The sequence below is a fragment of the Cervus canadensis genome, chromosome 19, assembly GCF_019320065.1.
Source record: "Cervus canadensis isolate Bull #8, Minnesota chromosome 19, ASM1932006v1, whole genome shotgun sequence".
NCBI classification, from domain to species: Eukaryota; Metazoa; Chordata; class Mammalia; order Artiodactyla; family Cervidae; genus Cervus; species Cervus canadensis.
In genome coordinates, this window is record NC_057404.1 from 60587629 (window position 1) to 60606621 (window position 18993).

Sequence of the window (18993 nt, forward strand, 5' to 3'; positions counted from 1 at the left end):
TAAAATACTTGTTGCAGGACTATATAATGATTTTATTTATTTATTTTTTAATATAAATTTATTTATTTTAATTGGAGGCTAATTACTTTACAATATTGTAGTGGTTTTTGCCATACATTGACATGAATCCGCCATGGGTGTACATGTGTTCCCCATCCTGAACCCCCCTTCCACCTCCCTCCCCATCCCATCCCTCTGGGTCATCCCAGTGCACCAGACCTGAGCACTCTGTCTCATGTATCGAACATGGACTGGTGATTCATTTCACATATGATAATTTACATGTTTCAATGTCATTCTCCCAAATCACCCCACCCTCACCCTCTCCCACAGAGTCCAAAAGACTGTTCTATACGTCTGTGTCTCTTTTGCTGTCTCGCATACAGGGTTATCGTTACCATCTTTCTAAATCCCATATATATGCATTAGTATACTGTATTGGTGTTTTTCTTTCTGGCTTACTTCACTCTGTATAATAGGCTCCAGTTTCATCCACCTCATTAGAACTGATTCAAATGTATTCTTTTTAATGGCTGAGTAATATTCCATTGTGTATATGTACCATAGCTTTCTTATCCATTCATCCGTTGATGGACATCTAGGTTGCTTCCATGTCCTGGCTATTATAAACAGTGCTGCCATGAACATTGGGGTACACGTCTCTTTCAGTTCTGGTTTCCTCAGTGTGTATGCCCAGCAGTGGGATTGCTGAGTCATATGGCAGTTCTATTTCCAGTTTTTTAAGGAATCTCCATACTGTTCTTCATAGTGGCTGTACTAGTTTGCATTCCCACCAACAGTGTAAGAGGGTTCCCTTTTCTCCACACCCTCTCCAGCATTTATTGCTTGTAGACTTTTGGATAGCAGCCATCCTGACTGGCGTGAAATGGTACCTCATTGTGGTTTTGACTTGCAGTTCTCTGATAATGAGCGATGTTGAGCATCTTTTCATGTGTTTGTTAGCCATCTATATGTCTTCTTTGGAGAGCTGTCTGTTTAGTTCTTTAGCCCGTTTTTTGATTGGGTCTTTCATTTTTCTGGAATTGAGCTGCAGGAGTTGCTTGTATATTTTTGAGATTCTTTGTCAGTTGCTTCATTTGCTATTATTTTCTCCCATTTTGAAGGCTGTCTTTTCACCTTGCTTATAGTTTCCTTTGTTGTGCAAAAGCTTTTAAGTTTAATTAGGTCCCACTTGTTTATTTTTGCTTTTATTTCCAATACTCTGGGAGGTGGTATAATGATTATAAAGACTCATTTTTTTTAATGGATGACACCTAATTTGAGTTAAATATTGAAGAATTTGTGAAGTTCTAAATAAATTGAGACTATAATCAAGAACTTCAAACTGACCAAATAAATATATTTGACACAATTTAACTACTGGTGGGTTTATTTTTCAATTTCCCAGGTGGTGTTAGTGGTAAAGAATCTGCTTGCCAATGCAGGAGACATGAGGTTTGATTCTTGGGTCTGAAAGATGACCTGGAGAAGGGCATGGCAACCCCTCACTCCAATATTCTTTCCTGGAGAATCCCAGGGATAGAGGAGCCTGGTGGGATGCAGTCCACAGAGTCGCAAAGAATTGGGCAGGACTGAAGCGACTTAGCACACGTACATGCAGGTTTATTTTCTCCTCCTTTGAGAAACAAAAGGGATCCATGAGCCCAGGGAAGAAAAAGTTTTCTACAAGCTCTCATTAGGAATTTTTACTATACATCTTGTCTCTGGGGAAGCAGCATTGTCTATAGGCAGCATCATACAGATTATTAAAGACATCCTTCTTGCCCTGGAAGGATGATTGGGGTCTGCCTGTGCCACAGTAGAAGTTCATAGACTCACTTCTATGTAATTCTAGCAAAATCCAGATGGCTTATTGAAAAATGCTGAAGTATAGCTATGAGGCTTAGTTCTGATCCATGGTGATAATAACTTCCATTTATTTTGAAACTATTTTGTGTTTGGGTCTCTGTTCAGACAAGGAAGTAGAGTTTTCCAGGGGTTATTAACCTTTCCTATGGTCTCCTGTTAATACGTCTCAGATATGTGGTTCAAAACTCCATATTTCCTGATTCAAAAATTCTTGCTGTCTCCCTGGCTCCTCACCACTCCAGCAGAGAGACTGGAAGCCCTTCTAACAGGAAGGGAGTTCCCCATGGTGGGAGCAATGGAGGGACAATCTTCTGTCAGTTTTGTCTGGAGGAAGAGGTTTCCAGAAGCTATTTCTGTGGGTAGCCTGTATAATTTAGCACAAACTCTGGCACGATCTGTGTGATTTTTTAAAGAAAAGTCTTTTTGCTTCCTTTGGGCCTAAAGTTCTTTGTGGCAAAATTGTGCAGAAACATTCAGAAATGATGACTTGAGGAATCAGCATGATGCCAGTTTTTTCTTCGCAGCTGCATAGTAGCATTTTACAAAGAGAGACTTATAATAACAGAATTCCTCAGGCAGAGAGAACAGCAGTGCAAAGACTGGCTAGATTATAGTTCATAGAGGAAACATTTGACCCCATGGTATAAGTGTTGTTTTTACTTTATTTCATTATTTATTTATGGTATCTTTTCTCTAGAGAATACACCTGTCACATAGCCAGAAGTCTTCCAATTTGGTTTTCCGTATGTTGACAAGTTTTTTTATAACAAAGATTTTAAATTACCTTCAGGGCAGGCAGTATTAGTAACTTTCAGAAAAAAAACATTGCTTCTTGTTTCAGTCACATCTACCATTTAAATGTTATACTTCACAACTTAGGTTTGGATATAAAAGCTTAAGATCTACGGACCTATTTCAGCAACAGAAGATTCTGTTGATGTGTTAGAAATAAATGACACTCATATTCCATTGCTAGTTACAAACACTTTGAAACAGGTAAACCAATGTTGATGAACATTATTTTCTTCAGTTCACCCAAAATGCTAAGAAAAATAACATATTCTTCATTCATATGTAAATTTATGTTACTATGGTACTTGGCTGCAAATGGAAACAACAGAGGAAGTTCTAAAATTAATGATATTCAAACAATATTAATTTGCCATGACTGCATTAATACTCAGCATAACAGGATAGAGTTAGAAGCTTACCTCTCTGATGATGAAATATTTTGTGAAACTTCAACCTGCCAAATCTAAGAAGAAACAATGGGCAGAGGAGGCCTTTATGGAGGCCCCAATTCAGTAGGGAATTACGTCATCAGTTGTGTATGCTCCCCTTTTTACTGAGAAGTCACCAAGATATCAGGACTCAGATGTGATGTCTATTTTAGATGAATATTTTCTGCAGAAAAATTTGTTTTTTGCCTCCCTGCTAAAGAGTTAGTAAGCATTATAATCATTATTATGTTTACTCCCTGCATTATATTAGGGAATTCATAGAAACTAACCACTTAAACTAAGTTCCTCCTTACTCATTTGATGGTATATTAAGGTGACCCACCTATTTTTAACATGTTTCAGTAACTATTTTATTTTAGCAAGGGAAAAGGGAAACCAGTAGAACAAATTGAGTGTCTCTGACAAACGTTAAGAGCACCGGTATTACTTTTTGGTTAATTACTGATTCTTTTAAATCTTATCATTTCTGTGGATTTAAAAATTTGTGGATGAGCTAGGCTGTGGTTATGAACTGGCTAATCCTCAAAATATCTGCCAGGTTCAGAGAAACGTTTCATAAAAGTGGGGTCTTATAGTCCTCTCTGATGAGATATCCCTTGGAGAAGCACATAACTCTGTCTTTTCTTAGACACAGTCACTTGGATCAAATTGGAGCATCTGAGCACAGGGTACTATTTACTAGACCTTGGCCAGATTTTCTGCTCAGATCTAGAGGAGTTGGAGGAGGATTGGAAAGGAGATATGAAAGAGAAGAGAGAGATCTGTTTGCTCTGGAGGTGCTTGCATGTATGTGCACACGTGTGTGTGCTCATATGTGCCCGTGTGAGCTCAGTGACTCAGTTGGGTCTAATTCTTTGCCACCCTATGGACTTTGACCAGCAGGCTCCTCTGTCCATGGGATTTTCCCAGCAAGAATACTGGAGTGGTTTGCCACTTCCTCGTCCAGGGGGGTCTTCCTGACCCAGGGATTGAACCTGTGTCTCCTGCGTTGCAGGCAGATTCTTTACCACTGAGCCATCTGGGAAGCCCAGAAGTGCTACTAAGCCTCACTAGAGAGTGAGTCAGACTGAATCAACTGGAGATAAAATCAAGGACAATGGAATCAGTCTGTTCTGAGTTTGTTTTTTTTTTACCTCCACCACTTCATGGGTGCATGAAATTGAGTAAGATCAATCACCTGTCTCTTGTGTATAAAATGGGGCTAATACATTTTCTTTGCAGGGCTGTCATGGTAGGGTTGTTTTGGGGCTTTAAGATAATGAACAGGAAAAGCCTGGTCCAGTTTCTGGCATATAGTAGGAAATAATTATCCTTCTTAGTTGCTTCCTCTCACTTTCCTTTAACTGCTCCATGAATAGCATCTAACTTTGGGGGTGAGATGACCACTGACTTGTCCTTTGGCTTTTCTTTTTATAACATCGCTCACTCTAGTCCCAACAACTTCTAGGTTTCTTCTAATCAAAGAATTTTATGATTCTTCTCTGGTACTGCATACAAATCTTTGCTGTCATCATTCAAAATCGAGAGACTAAAGAGAATTTAATGGGCAGACATTTTCAGGCTTCAGTGTTATCTTTTCATGGCACTACTGTTACTATGGAATCAACACTATGGAAAGGATGGTTTCAGAGCAAGAATCTAGCAACCAAACTCTAGATTTTATTTTTGATATTTTTTTTCTTTCCTCCTTTTTTTTGAGTCACAAAAAAATATATCTTTATTCTTTTCTGCTCAGGCAACTTGGTTTTATAGTCATTCACTACGATCCTTCTGACTCTAAGGAGACTAAAGATAAACAAACTTCAGTATTTCTTTCTATCAGGCTTTTAATCTATCATGAGAGTTGGTAACAGTAATTAATAACTGAGACACAATGAAAAGATTCTATAGTATGTGTGGTAAAATAATTAACTATTACAGAATTATAATTTAAGTCTCCCCCCTGTAGTAAACGAACAAGGCCTGCACCAGTATACAAGTTTGAATTAAAAAACTAGAGCTTGATTTAGGCATACCAATGAAAAAAATGTCCTCCAAAAACAAATTTGAAAGTAAGGAAAAACTTACTTGGAGTCATTTCTCTTGTGTCAAGATTGTGTAGTGTTTTCCAGAATAAGTAAATCAGGTACATGGTAGTAGTTTCATGTCAATGTTTTGATTTTCTTATTTTTTTAAGACTGGATTTAAACTCTTGATATAAAGCAGACTTTTAATTTCCCGTTTTTCAAAGACAATATTGAAAGGTCATCTTCTAGCTTCTAAAGCTGAAAGAAATGACTCATTCTACCACTACTGTCTTAAGGGCCTCAAAATCAAATTTCCGGTCAGTATTGTTCATTTTGATTTGGCAAATATGTATCGCTTTTTATGTGTTGTAAGAGAGATTATTTTTAAGAGCTTTTGTTTCTGGTTTCTATATTTTACCTAGTAGATCTTCAGAGAAATTCAACAAATAGATAAAAAGAAAACTCCATGCTTTAATGAAATATACTGTTTGTGTTAGCTGTAACAAAATCTCTGATAGAAATTCATAGATGATCTGGAAAGTTTCTCATTTTATTAATCTCAGATTTATCTTTACAAACTAATTTATTTTTTATTGCTTCCTAATTAGTAAAGATAGCTACTTTAAGAAAGATGAGCATTCTCAAAATGAAGACTTGGTTCCCCAGAAATGTAGCAGCAATCAAACGGGAGCTGTGCCAGAGTATGGGTCATCAGTGAGTGAGGCTTAGACCAGACTAGGTCCAGAAAACTTTTCTTTTTCTCTCTAGTGATGAGAAACCGTGGAAGCTTCTGTGCCCAAAGAGACACAGTAGAGCATTTGGCAGAGGAGCCAGGATGGCTTGAGGGTCAGGGCTGAAGTGCCCTGGCAAAAGTGCCACCCATCACCTCTGGACTGTGGTCTGGTTCCAGCTGGGTTCAGGGGACCTGCTCCGGCTGAATGGACTCCAGGAAAACCTACTTAGTCCAGATTCTTTGAGGAACAAACAACAAATGGATTCTAGGCTCACCATTGACTAATTAGAAAGTCTCGGCTTATCCGCAGCATTGACTTTTCAAAAACTATTTATTTTATTTATTATTTAATTAGTTGGCTGCACCGGGTCTTCACAGCAGCATCCAGGGGATCTTTAGTTGCGGGATCTAGTTCTCCAACCAAGGATCGAGTCTGGGCCCCCTGCATTAGAAGCCCAGAGTCTTAGCCACTGGGCCACCAGGGAAGTCCCTCAGCATTGACTTTTAATCAAGACATATTTATTAACCAATATTACATGCTTCAAAACCATCTAATTTCAAATTTCCCGCAAACAAACTTCGTTTATTTATTGATATGTGTGTACTCAGTCGTATCTGACTCTGTGACTCCACTGACTGTACCCTGCCCGACTCCCCATTCCATGGAATTTCCCAGGCAAGAATCCTGGAGTGGGTAGCCATTTCCTCCCCCAGGGGATCGTCCGAACCCAGGGACCGTGACTGAACGCCGCCCCCCAGTCTCCAGCACTGTGCTTTTACTACTTTGCTACCTGGGAAACACAAGTTAATTCCCATACCCCTATGAAAAGTTAGATATCTTCAATGGCAAAGAGATCAGAACTCAGAGAATGATTAAGGCATATGTTCTTCTCATCCCTAGACACCTACTCTCCAGTTTTTTAAAAAAATAATTTAATTCTTTAAGATTTCCAAATACCGTTATTAACATAATTTTACTCATAATGCTTTTTCAAAAACCTTTTTCTGAACTTTAATAAAATTCTCCTACTTAGGAAATTAGGACTCTTTATGTTCCAAAGTTTTCCTTAGCCTGGAAGACAGGAATCATTTCCACCTGTGTTGCTAAAAACATGACAACAAGCCCCAAATGCTAACTGCTAAATTCTCCATTAAAACTGAGACAATCCCAAATTTTGGCTCTCCTAGAAAATGGGAGCTTTGGCCAGCCAATAGGTAGGTGCTTGATCAGCATTAATTAGGTGATATGCCTCATTGGCCCCCACCATCCCCTAAAAGAAAGATACCTTTCAATAATCAGTCCGTTTTTTGCCTGGTATAACTTCCTTGTTCCTAAGCCCTTGCGCTCTTAATAGCCTTTCATTTTGTATAGGTCCTCGGAACTTCTTTCTTTCAGTCACATTGGATGTTGTCTAAATCATGACTGGTTGAATAAAGCCAGTAAGATCTTTAAAATGTATTCAGATGAGTTTTTCTGAACAGTGTGCCTTTAATTTTGTCAAAATTGTTATTATTTTATCGGTTTATAAGAAACAATATTTATTGAGAGCATCAAATACTTTCCGAGAAAAGAACCCAGTGCAGAAAATGATAAAGAATATCCAGAGAAATGAGTAGAGAGAGTCCAGTTCCTCCTAAAGAAACAAACATCCTTTTGAAATTCTGAATGCCACTGCAGTATCTACTAACTTTATTAAAAACACTAAAAGAAGACTTGTTAATTTACGGTCAAAATTCCAGATTCCATTGTTTGGTCACTCCCTTTTAATCTTCCCCATCTCACGTTTTGACTGAAAATCCGTAATTGGTCTGGTGATTTTCCAGGAAGAGAAGACGCGGGGATAGTTTACCTTTGGAAGTGTAAGAAATTCCCAGGGATTAGGACACCATAAGATAACTAATTTCTACTGCATTTAAATGTTACTTCAGTTGTTCACAACAAATTTCGGGTTAACTTGAAATGGATTACTTGCGTATACTCCTTTCTCTGAAGGTTAAGGAACGTATTCATTAGTCCCCTAGGAGTTTAAGTCTCTGAAATAAGCATGAAGTAAAGCAAAGATGCGGGCCTCACAGGTAAAAAGGCTGAAATTTCCTAGACCTCAGGTACTGCTCTCAGTATTCAGGCAGTAAGTGCGCTTTCGGTCTGAAACTTGTACAGTTGTTTTGGGGGATGGCCCCAGCTCTGTCAAGACCCATTCAGTTTTGCCTCTGAAGAGTGTAAGATCCCTTGACTGGGAGCCCTAGTTCACAGTCAAACCCCAGAGGCGGAGAAGGGCGGGCACGTCGCGCCGCCGGGCGCAGCGCGCGGGCGGGCGGGTCGGCTCCCCGGCCTCCGGGTTCGAGGCTCCGCGCCGGGCGCGGGTGCGGGCCGCTAACTTCGGGCCAATCAGCGCGCGGCGTCCCCGCGCCCCCGCGCCCGCCGTGGCCTCCGCCGCTCGCGGCCGAGCCGGACCCGGGACGAGGAGGGGCCGCGCCGCGGGGGATCCTGGAGTCGGAGGGAGGTGGGGATTCTGCGAGGGAGGCTCCATTTCCTCCTCGCCCGCCGGCCTCTCCCCGCCGCCCCGGCACCCCAAGTCCCCGGGGCCGGCGCTGAGGGCGGCGGCGGCGCGGCGGGAACATGCTGGGCATGTACGTGCCGGACAGGTTCTCCCTGAAGTCCTCCCGCGTTCAGGACGGCATGGGGCTCTACACGGCCCGCCGCGTGAGGAAGGTGGGTGACCCGCGGCGGCCTGCGCGCCCCCGCTCCCGCCGCCCCGCGCGCCCCTCAGCCGCGGGCTCCGCGCGCGCCGTCTCCCTTCGGGACCCCGCGGGGAGCCGGGGCGGCTTCCGAGTCCCGCTCCTCCCGAGCCGGCGCCGCCACGTAGGTGCGGCGCCGCCGGCCGCCCTGCGGCAAGATGTCTTTCCTCCGCCGCAGGAAGTGAGGCGGGATGCTGCCTCCCACCGCCGCGGCCCGGCGGGGGCTGTGTCCTGGCGCTGGCAGAGGCGCGCGCGGGCGGCTGTCGTCCGGGCGCGCACGCAGCCCCGCCGCCGCTTTCTTGCTTCAGGATGTGGAAATGTGACCAGAAGCGCCCCGCTTTCCCGGTGGGCATGGATGGGGGTGGGGGCGCCGCCCACAGCGCCGCGTTCCCGCAGGCCTCAGCATCTCCTTCTGGCATCCAGCAGTTCTTCCCCTCTTTTCAGAATGTGCAGTGTGAGTTCTGGGAGGGGCCGTCTAGATAAGGTTTGACTCTCGGCCCTTTTCTCTCAGTTTTTCTGGATTTTTCCTCCCTGTCTCCATCCAGAAGTTTAGAGACACGTGAGTAGGACCGGCACAAGCCGGTGGCTGTCAGGGAATGGCCTGGAAGTGCTGGAGGATGAAAGCAAACGCTTAGGAGAGATTAGGGGAAAATGCCAAGCCTTTGTATCTGGTGAGAGTGTGTTCCAGCCGCCATTCCGGAGGATAGATGATATCACAAACCGTGGAGGCGGCGCTCAAGTGTGCAGGACAGTGAGAGCCAGCGTTTACTGAGCAGCTACTTGGTGCTGGGGCCCATACGTGCTATTTTATCTCTGTGGGTAGCTTCGCTGGAGTAAAACTCCTGCGAGAACAGTCTTAATCTGCGTGCAGGAGGGAAGAAAACAGAAGGACTTGGAGGTTAAATTTCCTGCTGAGTTAGTGAGTTAGGCTGCAAACCCCTTGCTTCTTGATCCAAAGCCCAAGTTGTTTTCAGGTCTTTTTCCGCCATCTTCCCAGCACCCGTCACCCCAACTCTGTTAGGGGTGAGGTTTGGGGGAGAGCAGGTTTGTTCCGTGAAGGTGGGCTAACAGGAGCTTCTCAAGATGCACATGAGAGACAGGGATGCCTTTCATTTGAGTATGAGTTTTTCTCACCCCCTCACCTAAGGAGCGGGAGAAGGGAGGCGCACAGCTGCTTCAGAAGGCCTTCACTGACAGCAGGGCGAATGAGCAACACCTAGGGTAAAGTTGGGAGTGATAGACCCCCTATTTACTCTTTTAAATAGGAGACTGGGGAGAATGCTCCAAGGTGAAAAGCAGGTATCAACACTTATCTGGGTGTTTTTGCCCAAACAGTAAACTTCCGCTCTTTCACGGCAGAAGTTGAGATTCTGCTTTTAATTTTCTCACAAGACATGAAAATTCCCAAGTGGCTTTTTCTTGAAGGTCTCAGGACTGAATGTAAATACTTAAAAAGCACAGTTCTTAAACATTAGTTTAATGGTGGTGGTTTAGTTGCTAAGTCGTGTCCGACTCTTGGGACCCCAGGGATCTAGTAATATACTAAAATTGTGGAAATATTACACTTACTAAATTATCCTTATTTTGCCTTACTAAGATTTCTAGAAAGAGCTGGCTGATACATGTTCTTTTGATATTTTTATTCCAAATTATTTTTCCAAGAATTATTTGGAAGTTTTAAATTATTTTGTGGTGTAGTGTGAACAGCTTCCAAAATTATATATTTCTGCATTTTATTACCGCAGTACTTACAGATACTATGTTTTCTTGGTTTATGTAAGTTCAACATGTAAAACACATGGTTTCATCTAGGTCATAACTAGAATTCTTAACCTGTATTTCAAGTGAATCTGCAGATATTTGCAATAAGTTCAAATCATATACTGTTAGTGACAAAGTTTAGTTGTGATCACAAGATACTCAGTCATAAGGTAATTGATCCTGGGCACGTTCATTGATGCCAGAAATGACCTTTTAGGTTTCAGCTCCTTTGCCTTGCAAAAACTGGTCTAAAGCTGAAGCTGAATGGCAGATTTTAGCTGTGCTATGAAGCTAAAGCTGAATATCGGTGCATCCCTTACCTGTTTGCATATAGTTTCCTGATGCTTAAGTACTTTTCAGGTAACCTTGTACTAGGTTCAACTCTGGTCTTTAATAAAAGGATCTGAGGAAAAAATATTTTAGCAGCTGTATTAAGGATCTTACTTAGAAGTCTTTAGTTCTTTCTGAACAAATTTTGGAATCTCATTTTAGGTTTTTAATTGGGAAGTTACAGATGTTTTAGTACACTTTTATAACATGTATGCTTGCATGTTATTATTGCCAAATTCAGACTTAAATTGAAGAAAGTATGGAAAACCACTAGACCATTCAGGTATGACCTAAATCAGGCCTCATATGATTATACAGTGGAAGTGAGAAATAGATTCAAGGGATTAGATCTGATAGAGTGCCTGAAGAACTATGGATAGAGGTACATGACATTGTACAGGAGACAGGGATCATAGACTATCCCCAAGAAAAAGAAATGCAAAAAACCAAAATGGCTGTCTGCGGAGACCTTACAAATAGCTTTGAAAACAAGAGAAGCCAAAAGCAAAGGAGAAAAGGAAAGATATACCCATTTGGATGCAGAGTTCCAAAGAATAGCAAGGCGAGATGAGAAAGCCTTCCTCAGTGATCAGTGCAAAGAAATAGAGGAAAATAATAGAATGGGAAAGACAAGAGATCTCTTCAGGAAAATTTGAGATACCAAGGGAACATTTCATGCAAAGATGGGCTCAATAAAGGACAGAAATGGTAGGGACCTAACAGAAGCAGAAGATATCAAGAAGAGGTGGCAAGAATACACAGAAGAACTGTACAAAAAAGATCTTCTTGCCCGAGATAATGACGATGGTGTGATCACTCACCTAGAGCCAGACATCCTGGAATGTGAAGTCAAGCGGGCCTTAGGAAGCATCACTATGAACAAAGCTAGTGGAGGTGATGGAATTCCAGTTGCGCTATTTGAAATCCTAAAAGTTGATGCCATGAAAGTACTGCACTCAGTGTGCCAGCAAATTTGGAAAATGCAGTAGTGGCCTCAGGACTGGAAAAGGTCAGTTTTTGTTCCAATGCCAAAGAATGCTCAAACTACCACACAGTTGCACTCATCTCACATGCTAGTAAAGTAATGCTCAACATTCTCCAAGCCAGGCTTCAGCAATACGTGAACTGTGAACTTCCAGATGTTCAAACTGGTTTTAGAAAAGGCAGGGGAACCAGAGGTCAAATTGCCAACATCCATTGGATCATTGAAAAAGCAAGAGAATTCCAGAAAAACATCTATTTCTGCTTTATTGACTATGCCAAAGCCTTTGACTGTGTGGATCACCACAAACTGTGGAACATTCTTCAAGCAATTGGAATACCAGACTACCTGACCTGTCTCTTGAGAAATCTGTATGCAGGCCAGGAAACAACAGTTAGAACTGGACATGGAGCAACAGACTGGTACCAAATAGGGAAAGGAGTATGTCAAGGCTGTATATTGTCACCCTGCTTATTTAACTAATATTCAGAATACATCATAAGAAACACTGGGCTTGAGGAAGCACAAGCTGGAATCATGAGATATATTGCCAGGAGAAATATCAATAACCTCACATATGCAGATGACACCACCCTTATGGGAGAAAGCGAAGAAGACTTAAAGAGCCTCTTGATGAAAGTGAAAGAGGAGAGTGAAAAAGTTGGCTTAAAGCTCAACATTCAGAAAACTAAGATCATGGCATCTGGTCCCATCACTTCATGGCAAATAGATGGGGAAACAGTGGAAACAGTAACAGGCGCTTATTTTCTTGGGCTCCAGAATCACTGCAGATGGTGACTGCAGCCATGAAATTAAAAGACGCTTTCTCCTTGGATCAAAAGCTGTAACCAACCGAGACAGCATATTCAAAAGCAGAGACATTCCTTTGCCAACAAAGGTCCATCTAGTCAAGGCTATGGTTTTTCCAGCAGTCATGTATGGATGTGAGACTTGGACTCTAAAGAAAGCTGAGTGCTGAAGAATTGATGCTTTTGAACTGTTGTATTGGAGAAGGCTCTTGAGAGTCCCTTGAACTGCAAGGAGATCCAACCAGTCCATCCTAAAGGAAGTCAGTCCTGAATATTCATTGGAAGGACTGATGTTGAAGCTGAAACTCCAATACTTTGGCCACCTGATACGAGAACTGACTCATTTGAAAAGACCCTAATGCTGGGGAAGTTTGAAGGCCGGAGGAGAAGGGGATTCCAGAGGACGAGATGGTTTGATGGCATCACCAACTCATTGGATGTGAGTTTGAGTAAACTCCGGGAGTTGGTGATGGACAGGGAGGCCTGGTGTGCTGCAGTCCATGGCGTCACAAAGAGTCAGACATGACTGAGCGACTGAACTGAACTAATTCTTGCATGATAATTATTATTTTTTAAAAATTTGCAGTTTAAGTCATATGTTGACTTCAGAGAATCTTATTGTAGACCTGTACTGATCTTGGGGGATTTTGCTAGACTTTCTATTCGCAGTGCATCCATCATACTGATCTGGAATTCCCTTACCAATTGGATCCTTTGATCCTTTTCTAGACCCATCCCTTTTTGTGTGGTGTTTCCTAGAGTGGGGGGGTCTCTGCAGCCAAGTCACCTAATACCCTGGTTCCACCTTTGTTCTACTGGGTTTTTCCTTGGCAGTTGTCTTGTTTTTGTAGGCTTGGTACTGCTGCTGTTGCTGTCTGCAGCCCCCCCCCCCCCACTTTTTTTTTTTTTTTTTTTTGCTATAAAGTCTATAAAATGACAAGAAGAAGAGAAATGGAAGGAACTTCTTTTTCTTTTTTGGCCATTATGGAATGCCCTTTTCTTTTCTTGTTGTTTATTCGCTAGGTCGTGTCCCCTTGTTTTGCCACCCCATGGAGAGTAGCCTACCAGGCTCCTCTGTCTATCGGATATCCCAGGCAAGAATACTGCCATTTCCTTCTCCAGAAGATCTTCCAGACCTGGGGATTGAACCTGTGTCTCTTGCTTGGCAAACATATTCTTTACTACTGAGCCACCTGGAAAGCCCCTTTTCTTACCATCATGGAAATTAGAGATTGAATGAAGAGAGGGTCATTTGTTAGATATTTCTATGTGAGCCATTATTGCTCTTGAGAGAAAGAATGGATTTGAGTCTGTTGGAAAGTCCTAGAGTAGAAAAAAGCGGACTGAGCTCATTCACACTTGTACTCATTGCAGTTTGCTAATGAAAAGTATAATAAGAAAAAGTAAATTTAACACTTTAGCTTGCCAGACCCTGTTCTAAGTGCTTGTTTAGTGTTAATCTCATGAACAGTTTGATGTTGCAAAAAGATGTAAAATTCTAAGTTACTATGCAGATTAAAGTTAATGTTAGGTATTCCAAGCTAATACAGTAAACATATGATAAAAAGTTATGTAAACAGCTCACTGTAATGCATTTTTTGTATCATGACTATATTTTCCATTGCCAGATTATGTGATTAACCAACGAGTGGTGTGTTTGATTTTGTGTTTGAACTCAGAAAGTGGAAAGGTGAGTAATAAGATTCCTCTGCGCTTTCAGGTTCTGTGACTTTATCAGAGGGTTAGGGTGGCAGATATGCCACTGCCAGTCTTTGCTTCCTCGGAGTTTGCTGCAGGCTGTTGGTTTTCCTGTCTTCCCTTCTGATTCTTAGTCATTGAATCTTTCAGTTGTGGCAGGCACTGTCCTAGGTCTTGGGGATATATAGGTTGGCAAAAAAGGCAAGGTCTTTGTTCACATGGAGCTTGTTTTCTTGTGTGGGAAGAGAGGCAGTAGGCAGGTACAGAAGGGGAAGTTTCCAAAATAATTACAGCATGTGTTAAATGAAAGCCAAAAACAGGATGACGCATTAGGGAGTGAATAGAGGTGGAGCCCTGTACTTTAGGCATGCTGGCAGGGAAGACCTCTCAGAGGAGGTGACATCTGCATGAAACATGAAGGAGCTGAGCTAGCTAGAAGAATGTGCAGGGAAATATGCCAGTGAGTCTGAACTAGGGTCGAACTGAGGATAGAGGAAATTGTTTGGCTTCGTGGTATAGTTTAGAGGTTAAAATAAAACAAAACCAACTAGAATCTTCCAATGGGTTGAATGAGGCCCGTCATTGAAGGAGAATCTAGGATGACTCAGTTTTTGGCCTGACCAGTTGGTGCCAACTTGCCTTGGTGCCGTTTGCTCTCATGTGAAGTCTACTGTGTTGGAAATGGCACTTCCAGTTGTAGAATATGTTGGTAAAAGTACATCAAAAGCAAGCAACCCTGGCTAAGCATCAAATAGAAATAGGACAGTGCACTAAACACTGTTGATAAAAAGAGTTTCTTTTTCCATACTCTGGGACTTACAGCCTTGTTGGGAAAATGGAAATACAGAATTTTAAAAAATACATTTTTTGTGTATCAAATGTCCAAATTTACATGGTGTGTATGGATTGATTTTGCTCGGCACTGCTTTAGGGAACAGAATTACAGTAATTTTTAGTCTGGGCAAGGAGAATGGAGCTGGAGGAATCATGCTTCCCGACTTCAGGTTATACTACAAAGCGACAGTCATCAAGACAGTGTGGTACTGGTACAAAAACAGACCAATGGAACAAGGTAGAAAGCCCAGGAATAAACCCATGCACCTGTGGGTACCTTATTTTTGACAAAAGAGACAAGAATATACAATGGGGCAAAGACAGCCTCTTCAATAAATGGTACTGGGAAAACTGGACAGCTACATGTAAAAGAATGAAATCAGAACACTTTCTAACACCATGCTTTTGCTGCTGCTAAGTTGCTTCAGTCATGTCCGACTCTGTGTGACCCCATAGATGGCAGCCCACCAGGCTCCTCCATTGCCTGGGATTTTCCAGGCAAGAGTACTGGAGTGGGGTGCCATTTCCTTCTCCTTCTAACACCATACACAAAGATAAAAAGGATTAAGGACCTAAATGTATGACCAGAAACTATAAAATTCTTAGAGGAAGACACAGGCAGAGCACTCAATGACATAAAGCAAGATCCTCTATGACCCACTTCCGAGAGTAATGGAAATAAAAAAAAAAAAGTAAACAAGTGGGACCTGATTAAAAGCTTTTGCACAGCAAATGAAACTATAAGCAAGGTGAAAAGACAACCCTCAGAATGGGAGAAAATAATAGCAAATGAAACAACTGACAAAGGTTTAATTTCCAAAATATACAAGCAACTCATACAACTCAATACCAGAAAAACAAACAACCCAATCAAAAAGTGGGAGAAAGAGCTAAACAGACATTTCTGCAAAGAAGACATACAGATGGCTAAAAACACTTGGAAAGAAGCTCAACATCATGCATTATTAGAGAAATGCAAATCAAAACTACAATGAGATATCACCTCACACTGGTCAGAATGGCCCTCATCAAAAAGTCTGCAAACAATAAATGCTGGAAAGGGTGTGGGGAAAAGGGAACACTCTTGCACTATTGGTGGGAATGTAAATTGATAACAGCCACTATGGAAGATGGTATGGAGATTCCTTAAAAACTAAGAATAAAACCACCATATGACCCAGCAATCCCTCTCCTAGGCATATACCCTGAGGAAACCAAAATTGGAAGAGACACATGTATCCCATTGTTCATTGCAGCACTGTTTACAATAGCTAGAACAGGGAAGCAACCTAGATGTTCATCAGCAGATGACTGGATAAAGAGGTTGTGGTACATATACACAATGGAATATTACTCAGCCATGAAAGGAAACTCATTTGAGTCAGTTCTAATGAGGTGGATGAACATAGAGCCTATTATACAGAGTGAAGTGTGTCAGAAAGAAAGATAAATACCATATTCTAGCACATACATGCAGAATCTAGAAAAAATGGTACTGAGAATTTACAGGGCAATAGTAGAGAAACATACATAGGGAATAGACTTATGGACATGGTGAGAGGGGAGGAGAGGGTGAGATGTATGGAAAGAGTAACACGGAAACTTCCACTACCGTATGTAAAATAGGTAGCCAACGGGAATTTGCTGTGTGGCTCAGGAAACAAACAGGGTCTCTGTATCAACCTAGAGGGGTGAGATGGGGAGGAAGATGGGAGGGAGTTTCAAAAGGGAGGGGACATGTGTATACCTATGGCTGATTCATGTTGAGGTTTGACAGCAAATAACAACATTCTGTAAAGCAGTTATCCTTTAATAAAAAATAAATTAATTGAAAAGTAGTTAAGAGGGAGAAACCCCAGTGGTCGTTATAGTAAGTCATCAGAAAGTGCTGGGGGAATCAAAGAAGGCCTTATGGAGTTGAATTAATGAGGTCACATTATTATTGTATTTTTATTAAGCACTTTAAGGTTGGCTGTGTTAGTACGTTTTGCTCTTCTCTCAACCCTATGAAGTATATATTGTTACTGTACCCATTCTCAGATAAAGAAACTAAGGCAAAAAGTGGTTGGCCAGTGTGACTTGTTAAGTATTGCCTGGGAGACAGAGTAAATGGTGGATCCATGATAGTAATTTCAGTGAGTCTGACCCGATTTGGTGCTCTTAATCAGTTTGGAGTTGAATGATTTGTAGGTAGAATTACTGAAAATAAAACTGAAACAGTTCTTTAAAGGTTAGACCTCGTGACATACCTTATTTCAGACTGAGGAAGTTGTTAAACATCTCCACTGAAGCGTTACCTTGTACCTTGGAGCCCGTGGGCCCGCCTGGGACTGTCACACACAATCACACATTTTGAATTCTGCTTGTTTTTTTGTTTACTATGCACTTGCGTTGTTATTTTATTGTGTAACAGTCTTCAAGGGTTTACTATTATCCCCAGTGTATAGATTACGTATTTCCTCAATGATCATTTCTTGTCAAAATTTTCAGTTGTCCTAATGTAGACTTAAAATTTTTTTTCTCCTTTCCGATTCCTTCTTCATTAGCAGGCTAAAGCCTGCCTGACCTTATCTTCTGATGTGTAGTTGTCTTCCTTTATATGTAGAAGCCCATTAACTTGCATGCCCTTAGCATAGCTGAGCGGGATTTGTATTTCTAAAAAGAACTAAAGACTGAAAGGAAAGCTGAAGACAAGCAGAAAAAGAAAATAACCAGATATAAATGAAGTGAGTATAGTATCTTTCTCATATTTTGGGCCCCTAATTCTGGTAGAAGCAGTTAAGAGCACTGATGAGGCTGAGGTCTCCTTAACTTGGTACACATTAGCTGCAGCGAGTTGCCCCCCTGGAATAGCTCAGTTCCTGGCTTCCGTCCCTCTCGTCACTGCTCTTTTGCCTGAGGGGTTCCTGAGTGGCATCCCGTGCCCGTGAACCCCGGGGCAGTCCCCCAACTTCCTCCTGAAATAAGGTATGTCCCGAGGTCTGATCTTTAAAGGACTGTCAATAATTCTACCTACAAATCATTCAACTCCAAACTGATTAAGAGCACCAAATCGGGTCAGACTCACTGACATTAGTATCATGGGTCCACCATTTACTCTGTCACCCAGGCAGTACTTAACGAGTCACACTGGCCAGCTGCTTTTTGCCTCAATTTCTTCATCTGAGAATGGGTACAGTAACAATATCTACTTCATGGGGTTGAGAGAAGAGTGAAGCGTACTAACACAGGTAAACTTCGCTCTTCCACAGGTGGACCTGCATCCGTTTTGGTAGCACTGAGGTACAGTGTTAGTTTCCTTCTGCTACTGTGGCAGATTATCTGGCTTAAAACAAGAGAAATTTATTCTTTTCTGTTCTGGAGAGTATAAATCTAAAATGGGCGGTCAGGCCTGGTTCCTTCTGGAGGCTCCAAAGAGAGTTTACTTCCTTGAATTTTGCAGTTTTCTTAAGGCTACACGGGCTTCCTAGATGGCTCAGTGGTAGAGAATCCCACCTGCCAGTGCAGGAGACATGGGTTCGATCCCTGGGTCGGGAAGATCCCCTGGAGAAGGAAATGGCAACCCACTCCAGTATTCTTGCCTGGGGAATTCCATGGACAGAGGAGTCTCGCGGGCTACAGTTTCAAAAAGTCGGGTATGCCTGAAGTGGCTTAGCGCACACACAACTTATATACTCTGCCATAGCTCCAAAGTGTAGTTCTTCTTGTCTGTTACATGGAATGTTTTGCAGTGAATTATCCCTCAACTACTGGTCCCAATGAAATGTCCACATTGCACATCTACCGTATTGATGACTGTTCTGCCTTGTGTTCAGTGTTGATTCTGGCAGAGGTCAACAAGGTTGACATTCACGCAGTGAAACCTGAGTGAGTGGTTCTCTTATATAGAGGAAGAGAGCATATGCACATTAGAAGGAGGAGAAAGAATAGATTCTGACCACACTCTAAGTGATGGTGTTGAGAAGGATGTCAGAGGGAACCCAGCTTGCAC

The 18993-nt window shown here is 42.0% G+C and overlaps 1 protein-coding gene across 4 annotated transcripts in view; it reads left to right on the top strand.

Annotated features, from left to right (window-relative positions):
- Positions 1 to 8233: 8233 nt before the first annotated feature.
- Positions 8234 to 18993, top strand: part of PRDM5 (PR/SET domain 5) — a 247423-nt gene continuing 236663 nt past the window's right edge. For 3 of the 4 annotated variants that reach the window (XM_043438517.1, XM_043438518.1, XM_043438520.1), the window contains exon 1: positions 8235 to 8562. In XM_043438517.1, coding sequence (XP_043294452.1) covers positions 8470 to 8562 — 93 coding nt within the window. In that variant the 5' untranslated portion in view covers positions 8235 to 8469. Of the gene's footprint in view, positions 8563 to 18993 lie in introns of all 4 variants that reach the window. The other variant, XM_043438519.1, reaches the window with a different exon arrangement.